General features: G+C 41.2%; 1 protein-coding gene across 1 annotated transcript in view; it reads right to left on the reverse strand.

Annotated features, from left to right (window-relative positions):
* Positions 1-9865, reverse strand: part of LOC311116995 (paired box protein Pax-2a-like) — a gene marked incomplete at its 3' end in the record, with an annotated part of 47528 nt that extends 37663 nt beyond the window's left edge. The window contains exons 1-4 of the mRNA XM_084192004.1: positions 9817-9865; positions 8054-8219; positions 6980-7177; positions 841-920 (exon numbers count right to left, since the gene is read on the reverse strand). Coding sequence (XP_084048130.1) covers positions 841-920; positions 6980-7177; positions 8054-8219; positions 9817-9859 — 487 coding nt within the window. The 5' untranslated portion in view covers positions 9860-9865. The remainder of the gene's footprint in view (positions 1-840; positions 921-6979; positions 7178-8053; positions 8220-9816) is intronic.
* Between the last annotated feature and the right edge of the window lie 781 nt (positions 9866-10646).

Raw genomic sequence — 10646 nt, forward strand, 5'->3', positions numbered from 1 at the left:
TTAGGGTTATGATAGATCTTACCCATGGTGTGGCCTGGTGTAAGGGTTAGGATTAGGGTTATGATAGATCTTACCCATGGTGTGGCCTGGTGTAAGGGTTAGGGTTAGGGTTATGATAGATCTTACCCATGGTGTGACCTGGTGTAAGGGTTAGGGTTATAATAGATCTTACCCATGGTGTGGCCTGGTGTAAGGGTTAGGGTTATGATAGATCTTACCCATGGTGTGGCCTGGTTTAAGAGTTAGGGTTAGGGTTATGATAGATCTTACCCATGGTGTGACCTGGTGTAAGGGTTATGGTTAGGGTTATGATAGATCTTACCCATGGTGTGGCCTGGTGTAAGGGTTAGGGTTAGGGTTATGATAGATCTTACCCATGGTGTGGCCTGGTGTAAGGGTTAGGGTTATGATAGATCTTACCCATGGTGTAGCCTGGTGTAAGGGTTAGGGTTATAATAGATCTTACCCATGGTGTGGCCTGGTGTAAGGGTTAGGGTTATGATAGATCTTACCCATGGTGTGGCCTGGTGTAAGGGTTAGGGTTATGATAGATCTTACCCATGGTGTGGCCTGGTGTAAGGATTAGGGTTATGATAGATCTTACCCATGGTGTGGCCTGGTGTAAGGGTTAGGGTTATGATAGATCTTACCCATGGTGTGGCCTGGTGTAAGGGTTAGGGTTATGATAGATCTTACCCATGGTGTGGCCTGGTGTAAGGATTAGGGTTATGATAGATCTTACCCATGGTGTGGCCTGGTTTAAGGGTTAGGGTTAGGGTTATGATAGATCTTACCCATGGTGTGGCCTGGTGTAAGGATTAGGGTTATGATAGATCTTACCCATGGTGTGGCCTGGTGCAGACAGGGATGTTCCATCTGGAGAGGGGTGGAAAGGCTGCTGGACTTTTGTTCGTATTATCCTGTGATCACAGGAAAGAAAAGATCGTGTCAGTACTGCCTCCTGCTCTTGGATTAGTTGACTGGCAAGATGGCGTCAGTGCTGCCTCCTTCTCTTGGATCAGTTGACTGGCAAGATGGCGTCAGTGCTGCCTCCTTCTCTTGGATCAGTTGACTGGCAAGATGGCGTCAGTGCTGCCTCCTTCTCTTGGATCAGTTGACTGGCTTTTTACACAATACAGCATCATTTGAACATTGCCGTGAATGAAGGGCCAGAATGGTCTGTGGTTAACTTTTTTTTTTTTTTGCAACCTAAACCTCTTCCAATCACAGATTGGATGTTGTTGAATAGATGTTGGACTATATTCCCTATATATAGTGCACTATGTTTTACCAGGACCCATAGTGCTATGTGTCTGAGTGAGACCAGGACCCATAGTGCTATGTGTCTGAGTGAGACCAGGACCCATAGTGCTTTGTGTCTGAGTGAGACCAGGACCCATAGTGCTTTGTGTCTGAGTGAGACCAGGACCCATAGTGCTATGTGTCTGAGTGAGACCAGGACCCATAGTGCTATGTGTCTGAGTGAGACCAGGACCCATAGTGCTTTGTGTCTGAGTGAGACCAGGACCCATAGTGCTATGTGTCTGAGTGAGACCAGGACCCATAGTGCTGTGTGTCTGAGTGAGACCAGGACCCATAGTGCTTTGTGTCTGAGTGAGACCAGGACCCATAGTGCTATGTGTCTGAGTGAGACCAGGACCCATAGTGCTATGTGTCTGAGTGAGACCAGGACCCATAGTGCTTTGTGTCTGAGTGAGACCAGGACCCATAGTGCTTTGTGTCTGAGTGAGATGTCAGTAGTAAGGATCCAATCCAATCCAAACTCCAGATGTAGAAACAGCAGTGCCTACGTGTTATAAAACCTACTGTACCTTTAAAAGGTGAGATATAGAGAAGAAAAGTCTTCATTCCACTTCTGCTCTGAGAGGTGATCTTGCAAACAAAGCATGAAATCACATCAATTCACCTCAATGATTGGCTTCACTGGTTCTACCTGGCCTGAGCTAATCAGCTCTCCTTCTCTCTTTCTCTCTCTTTCCTCCCTTCTTTCCCTCTCTCCCTCCCACACGGTAAAGGTTTACAGGGCTCTCTCTCTGACCGCTGGTCCTTGGCTTGGCCAGGACTGCGTCCCAAATGGCACCCTATTCCCCATTTGTGCACTACTTTTGACCCGAGCCCTATGGCACCCATAGCCCTATATCCCTACGGGCCATGGTCAAAAGTAGTGCACTATATAGGGAATAGGGTGCCATTTGGGACATGTCTCTAAAGCTTCAGCAGCAGCAGCCCCCATTGCCAACCCCAGTGTGGACGAGGGTCTATTGATCGAGGGCTTGGGGAGAAAAAGTTGGGGATTAGTCACAGGCCCAAACAGATGCAAATAGAAAGCTATAAATTATATGTGACAGGAAAGCAATATTTCCTTATTGCCTTGCACAAGCTTACGCCAGCATTAGATTCCTTTAAACTGACTGGCACCGTGGGGAAGAGGGAGCTGTCATTGTAATGTGTAAACTTTAAAACTATTTATCATGTATGACGTGGTGTGTTCCTATTTTAGAACACGGGCGGAGCGTAAAAGGTGGAGTAAGGACTTTGAGGATGAATAATGGCACGTATCCCAGTTCACGTTTGGTTGGTTTCCTAATCCTTAACACAGCTCTGTTGTTGTGAATTGGAGGTTTCTTTGTATTTTATTAACAAAAAGAGTATTGTTATTTAAGGCCTCTATTTTATTAGATAATGTTACAAATTGAACCGCTTGGCCTGAAACTGAACAATTTAGCAATTTACACCATCTACAGTATTTTAGACGTTAACTAAAAGTCTAAGCCTTTGGGGGCGGGGTTTAAAAAAATATATTTAACAATTATTGAATTTGGCCTTTACTACTAAAGCCCATAGAAACGCATTGAATAAGACATTCATAAATGGCTAAACAGACAGTCAAAACATTTATCATAAGGAATAAGGTTTTGAAGTGTCTGTCCTATATATAGTAGATATCAGAAAGCTCAGGAAATAGTGGACACATATTTAACCCCCTTTTTTTTTTGTTGGCACAAAACTACCTCCATAACTCCATTAATTTTTTAAAACCGGTACCAAGTTACCGTCAGACGAGAGTCCCATGACACTTGTGGAGGTCGTAAAATTGAGAATATCATCGTGTTGGTGAGAATCTCATCTTTCCATAGAGCGTTCATATTAGTTTGTAGGCTAAACCATTCGGGACGCTACAGACTTATTCGTGAGAAGACCGATTTTTTCGGGATGTCTCATGGTCTGACAAACACCGCTGTAGCACGGCCACCAACCACCGCTGACGCGGAAGGCCAACATAGGTGGATGTGGAGGATTGAGACGCAGCCCATGCTAAAAAAAAGAAAGATATCTCTAGCTTAAACTGATGGATTTTGATGGGGATTTTTGTATTATTATGTTACTTAGATTGATGCACGGGTGCGTCAATAGACTCGTCATGATTTTAATTTAAACCCCTCAAATCTAGTATTTATGTTGTAGACTGCAGACTCAAAGGGCTAAGATATTCAACTATGTATTGTTAAGATGCCTGTGATATTGATATTGTTTGGGGGGTTCAAGGAGTAAAGTATCCACCACTGTCAGACCTCTCCTTAGGGCAAAGCTACAATACAATGACTAGCCTTCCCAGAGATCACATATCAATATTTTATTTGCATTTTTTCACTGCTCTCCATAGCAGTTATTTGACCCCCTGACTTCTGTGTGCAATATAAATCCAAAGACTTTATTTGGAATACATGTTCTTGATATCGAATAAGCAATTTGGAGGAATGAATTAATGACTTAGCTGTTGCTGAAAATCCCCTGAAGAAATATTAAAATTGCTTTACTTCTGAATCAATATTATTGAGCGCCATTGAGGACCTTTTTTATGTCTAGTAGCCGTTAGCAGCGTTACTTGTTGTGGGAGGTAATTTCTTCCTTGTGGCGCGGTGGCCCAGACCCAGTCCAGCCAGACACCAAGTACAACAGGATCTCTGTAACAGTTAATAATGCATGCAGGGGAAGAGTGTTTAAACCTAGAACATCCTCTTATGTCAACAGTCCTGGCTGGGGTCACTTTTGTTTGGCCATAAAACCCTTTAGAGTAGCGGTCAGTAGTCCCAGTCCTTCCCTTTGTCTAAGCTTCATTAGAGTAGCCAACGCTCCTGGGATTCACCTTGTTTACAGATAAGTGCTATACCAGCCAACGCTCCTGTGATTCACCTTGTTTACAGATAAGTGCTATACCAGCCAACGCTCCTGTGATTCACCTTGTTTACAGATAAGTGCTATACCAGCCAACGCTCCTGTGATTCACCTTGTTTACAGATAAGTGCTATACCAGCCAACGCTCCTGTGATTCACCTTGTTTACAGATAAGTGCTATACCAGCCAACGCTCCTGTGATTCACCTTGTTTACAGATAAGTGCTAAACTAGCCAACGCTCCTGTGATTCACCTTGTTTACAGATAAGTTTACAGATATATTGTTTACAGATATACTAGCCAATACGAAGTTACTGCTGGTCTATTGCGTACATGGTGAACTGGATGGAACCTCAACCAATGTTTCGAATACCATTTTAGAACACACTTCCTGGGAATGTGTAGCGTGTTTGTAACTGTTATTGACTCATAATCCTATGCATATAGCCTACTGATGCATGCTTAGCATTCAGCCTTTCACTGTAGAACAGACTTTATGGTCTCAAGAAAGCAGGTTTATACAAATGTTTCTTACAATTATTATCCAACAATTCTGTCAAAATATTTAATTGGACCAACTTGGGTTAAAACCATGTGTGTTTGAGTATATGCATGCGTGCGTGTGTGTGTGTGTGTGTGTGTGTGTGTGTGTGTGTGTGTGTGTGTGTGTGTGTGTATGTATGTATGCAGGGCCTGCGTGTGTGTGTGTGTGTGTGTGTGTGTGTGTGTGTGTGTGTGTGTGTGTGTGTGTGTGTGTGTGTGTGTGTGTGTGTGTGTGTGTGTGTGTGTGTGTGTGTTACAGCAGGGTGAGAATAAGGTGTAAAATAATTGAAATTTAAAATGTAACCTCTAAAAGGTTCTTCACTTCACAAAGAGAAATATTCAGCATTGTGAAATAAAATAAATTCAAAGTAGCTCTCATCTTTGGGTAATAGAATTACATTTATTTTTATTCACATTTTAATATCCCCGCATAATTAACAAAGACACATAGTGGCTTATTTCAGTTCAAAATAGCAAAGCGAGATTGAATTTGATTCTAATTGAAAACGTTATAGGTGGGTCTTTTAATGATATGAATGTACATTGTGAATATATCACATACATGTGTCTGAGCCTGCTTAAATGGTCCTTTTTAAGCAACCACGAGGCATGAAATGAATTTTTCTTCAGCTCTTTCTCTATTTAAAAGATGTCTTGTGTGGGGCTGTCTGTCCACGCTCTTTTTTTGCAGTCAGCTCATTAAAGTGTAATGCTGATGCTGCCTCTATGGAACACTGCCTCTTAACGAAAGTTCATCACCAAGGATCTCTGGCGGGTAGGGGGTCTCTCTCTCTGTCTCTTTCTCCCCCTCCCCTCTCTCACAATGCTATCTCTGCTCTCTCTGCTCTCTCTCTCTGCTATCTCTCTCTCACCCCAGGTCTGTTTCACCAATGCACTCAAAAGTCCTCTTTGTGATCATGATGTTTCCTTGTTATTTGACAGAAGTGAAAGCTATATGTGATGGTATTATAATACAGTTCTCCATATCAACCATAAATACACCTTCTGACCTCAACCTTGCCCGTTGTGGCAGGCGGGATCCTCTCCAAATTATATTTGTTTGGGGAAGTTTTCAGAATATTTATGTACATAAAATGTCATTTGATAATGAATTCATAACACGTGTTTTTAGTGAAAATACACTTCCCCCTATTTGTTTGGCTGGTTGGACAAATAAATGACTATAATAATATGCCATTTAGCAGACGCTTTTATCCAAAGCGACTTACAGTCATGCGTGCATACATTTTTTTTGTGTATGGGTGGTCCCGGGGATCGAACCCACTACCTTGGCGTTACAAGCGCCGTGCTCTACCAGCTGAGCTACAGAGGACCACTATAGGCCTAATGCTTTGGCAGATAACAATCACACTATTTTACAAACTGTAACAGCGATATGACAAATAACACAAAACGCAACTGCATTTACCAAAGGCAAATCGGAGAAAAAATATAAGATTTATATACATACAGGTACTCGTTTTGAAATAGACCGCACGACTCCACAAAGCTTCAAACCAAACCAGCTACAGGCCTACTCTGTAAAGAAAATGTCCTATACAACACATTAGATGTGCTGGTATTGAACAATTGCTGGGCTTTCGGTGCCACGCGGGATCTGGTCACCGGCTTGGCCTATTGATCGGTTTTCATCCAGACAGATTCACTTCGTCCTAGATATACTGCTGATTGCTGGGGGAGTTTGGACTGAAAGATTGAATTGCACGGTCGAGACCACCCGCGATGGGAGGAAAAAGTTTGTCAAACTCTGCAGTGCAGTGCAGTTCATAGATGGAAAACGTAAATTGATAGCAATACCCTGAGAGTTCATGAGGATTTTGAAGATGCTTTAGATATATTTGACCCCCGTAATTTGAGGCCTAAGCAGGTGTTTTAACCACTCACAAGTTAAATGTAGCCTAGGCATGCTGTTAAATAGTCATAAAAATGCTCTCCCCGTATAACAGCCAACGGATGTAAATAATGCCGTCTATAATAAAGGCTCCTGAAAAAGGAAAACGTAGGCTAGGCGTTGAGGCCTTAACATGGACAGACGAAATCACTGCTGCTATTATTGTCATTTGTCCATTTTCTTGATGAAATTTGCAAGGATGTTTCCCAATTTCATGATTGTATATATTTCCCAGATGTTTGAGGGTGACATATTAATATTTTACGTTTTCGTTCAAAGGAATAGGCTTATTGGTTATGTAATTATTAATAAAGAAATATTATTTACCTGTTAATGGACGAGACGCTTGGAACCGTGTCGTTGTCACAGACGCCCTCAGCTAACAGTCTGTCTCTGATTTCCCACGCGAACATGGTCGGATTCTGGCGCTTGTAGTCCGCTATTTTATCCACAACCTTTGGAGTCGCCACTTTTGGTTTGGACCCCCCAATAACTCCTGGCTTTATACTGCCGGTCTCGTAGTATCTGCAACAATAATCAACAACGTATCGATCATGAAACATCTAGGCTATATGTTGGATGGACAATTCTTCGTTTTCTTGGCTAGAGTTGATTTCAATTATCATTAGATGTGTGGATGTTTTCGAGTGTTATGCACCTTATGCCCCCAAAATACTTTGTTACGCCTACAGGGCTTTTAACCCGTAAACATCTCCAAAATGTGCACATTGTCGTCTGAGGTAAACTTTATATATACTTCATAGCCTAGGCTATATTATATATCTGTGAGGTGGAGTGACTTAAAATCGTTGTAGGATCCAAATATAACAGCAAAGACTTATGGTCAAACAATTTAGCTATTCCTTCCGGGTACAACCCATTACAATGGTGTCCAACTTTATTCTCTGTGCCAAAAGATTAAGAAAAGATTAAGAAAACATGCAATTAATTTCAAAAGACATGCTACCAAGTGTTGATATTTAACTAATTTAGACAAACATTCCAAGTGCATAAAACAAATACCTTTTAAAATCCTTTTGATAGCTGAAAAATATTTTAAAAACATTCAAATGTCGTACGGACACGAACCCAGTACAATTCAGTTGTAATCTGATATAGCCTAAATTACGGGGATGCCAGTTTAGCTGTGTACAGACACAGTACCTCTCCTCGTGATGGCTAGGATTAAGTCAGATATTGTTTCCTATCTCCTCATTACGTGTGTCTAATATACTGACGTGTTTCCTCCCTTTTTTTAGCCATGTTTTATTATATTTTGGTCAAATCTGTTTTATTTGGGATCTGCCAATATGTAGGGATAAGAGTTGCAGGACAGGTTCAAACATTTTTTTTAGAATGCGTCTTTCCTTCTCATGATTGGTTGTTTTTTCTCCGTTTTACCTGCCCAGTATTTTGCTGACACAGCCGTGGCTGACCCGTAGTTGTCTCGAGATGTCACAGGGTCTCACTCCTTGGTGCGCGAGCTCTACGATCCGTGTCCTCACCACGTCAGGTAGGGGTCTGCCGTTGACAAACACCCCCCCTAGCTGGTTCACACCTCCGTGCCCTATATGGGAGACAACAACAGCACAGAAAACCATAACATTAAATACAGGGTGTGGGAGATTTTGCAGCATATATAGTATCACCTCAGCTATAAAAGCATTGTATTGCATTACAATGGTTCAATTGAACATTTTAGACATATCATATCTAAGCATACGGTCCTGTCTTTGAATGTGATAGTAATGGTTGCCTGTATCCAAGCATGTCTTTTAAGATGGACATGTGGTGCTGGGTTGGAGGCTGTATTATTCTTTCCAAGGGACGTCATCAATTCATGTATTTTTTAAATGTTTATCAACTCTGTTTGTAGGCTTCTCTGAAGATGTGCGTGACAAGGTCAGGTAGGCTATAACTTTTATCGTTAAAAATGTTTTTACCCATTTTGAAGGGGAAACAGTATCATATTATAGCCTACCATTGGCTACTATAACATATTTGTACGTGAATAGTTGGTTGTCCAATATTGCTGCTCCATTGAATATAAGGCTAGAGTTTCCTGTAGGCTATCCAGTTCAATAGCAATGCTGTAATTTTACAATCCAAAAAATAAGGTATTTAACGACTTATAAACACATGCATCATTAGCATAAATGGTCTATATGATACTTGGAATATTCTTCATGCTTTAATTAGACCTATTATATTTTCTAAAATGTTAGCACTGCAGTAATAATACGTATTATCACTCCCCTATATCGTTTAATACAAGGCGGTTATATTTTCAACGCTGGCCCACGGCTCCGGTTGGCGATAGAGTTACACGCTCTTTCATTTTCTTTGCTCCGTAATTATAAATAATTAAGCGCTTTGATTACTCATATTACATATTATTTTGTAAATGAAGAAGGGGTAAATTATTTAAAAAAGCATGAGCGAAACAATATCTAAATGAAAAACAGACCCAATTCATTATTTCACCGTCACAACAACAATAAGGCCTATCAATTTCATGTCAAGTCAATTTTAACAATATTATATTAAATTAAGATACTGTTTATTTTAATATATATATTGTTTAAGTGTTATTTGGTCAATCAATAAATTGCTGCCTATTACAATATTGGCCTAATAAATTGGCACGGACCTGTCATTGACTCTTATTAACCTGGTGACGGGTTTACTAATTCCAATGTTACATGTGGTGTTCTTCTATGTTTTTCTAATTTGGTAACGCTACGCAAAACCTAGGCCTGTTTAGGAGTTTATTATGCACAATTGAGAAAAATACCAACAAAGAATATATTAGATGTACGTGCTCCGGTCTGTAAATAAGCACATTTTATATACACAATATTTTCAGTATAAAAATAATTTAAAATGTGTCTTCCAAATATTAACATTCCCATTGAACTTCATTGGATTTGCGTTTTCCCTATGCCACTGTAATTCAGGCTACATGAAAACGCTGGAGGGTTTTTGTTTGTCAGTTGTGATATGCAACAAACATGCAGACGATGTTGCTTTGTCAATGAAATGAGTGCATCGCTGTCAACGATAATATTAGCTAGGCTATAGGCCTATCTATAATCATTATCTGTTTTCACAGGCTCAGTTTTCGTTGCAAACAACAATATCTGAAAAACTCATTATCTACTTACGGTGCATCGCTGAGAACGGATCTACTTTGCAGTGAATATCCATCGGATAGCAAAGGAAAGACGGATAATCAATGGAAGTCGCCGTTTCGCCTTTGTAATGCAGATAAAAATGGGAAGAATCTGAAAAACTTTATTCGATGAAAGATTTCGCTTTTCCCTCCACTCAGCCAATGAGAGGGTTGAAGTTCTTCTAAAAGTTGCGGTCGTGGTATCAGTCCGTGCCGAGAATAGAGGCTACCGCTGGTCAGGTGCAGAACATGACCGACGCTTAGTTCATCAACGTGGAAAATGTTTTTCAGTTTGAGTTGGATTTTCAAAACCTGGAATGATGAGATGATTTTTCTCAGAACATGATGACGAACAGGACAAACCTTTACGTCTAAAACCGCTCCTGACAGTCCTGTGGTTATATAAATAGATCCTAGTTCCGGCCTTGATTTGCTGGTTGGTTGCGGTGGGTAGTACGCTCAGATACGCATAGACATGACAGAAGAAACATGGACACACTGTGGGAGTCTGGTGCCCCGATGTCTTCCTCTTTTCGTGGATGCGTTAGCCTGAATCTTTGGGTTGAGAATGAAGCCCCTCTCCGTGTGTGCGTTTCTAAAAGCAAGCTGCCTGCCCCCCTCCCCTCCGCGGAACCCCTTGCTTATGGATGAGTTGTCAGACAAAGGCAATAGATTCCAACACTTTGTGATTCGCCAACGCAAAAACCTGGAGCCCAAACGAGGAGGTCCCAGGGTCTGACACACCGAAAGGGGAGGGAAATAAGCAAGGAATGGACTCAGAGTTTTAAGATCAGAGTTTCCAGACATTAGATCGGGACGAGG

The sequence above is a fragment of the Coregonus lavaretus genome (assembly GCF_964263955.1).
Source record: "Coregonus lavaretus genome assembly, contig: HAP1_SCAFFOLD_349, whole genome shotgun sequence".
In the NCBI taxonomy this organism is placed as follows: domain Eukaryota; kingdom Metazoa; phylum Chordata; class Actinopteri; order Salmoniformes; family Salmonidae; genus Coregonus; species Coregonus lavaretus.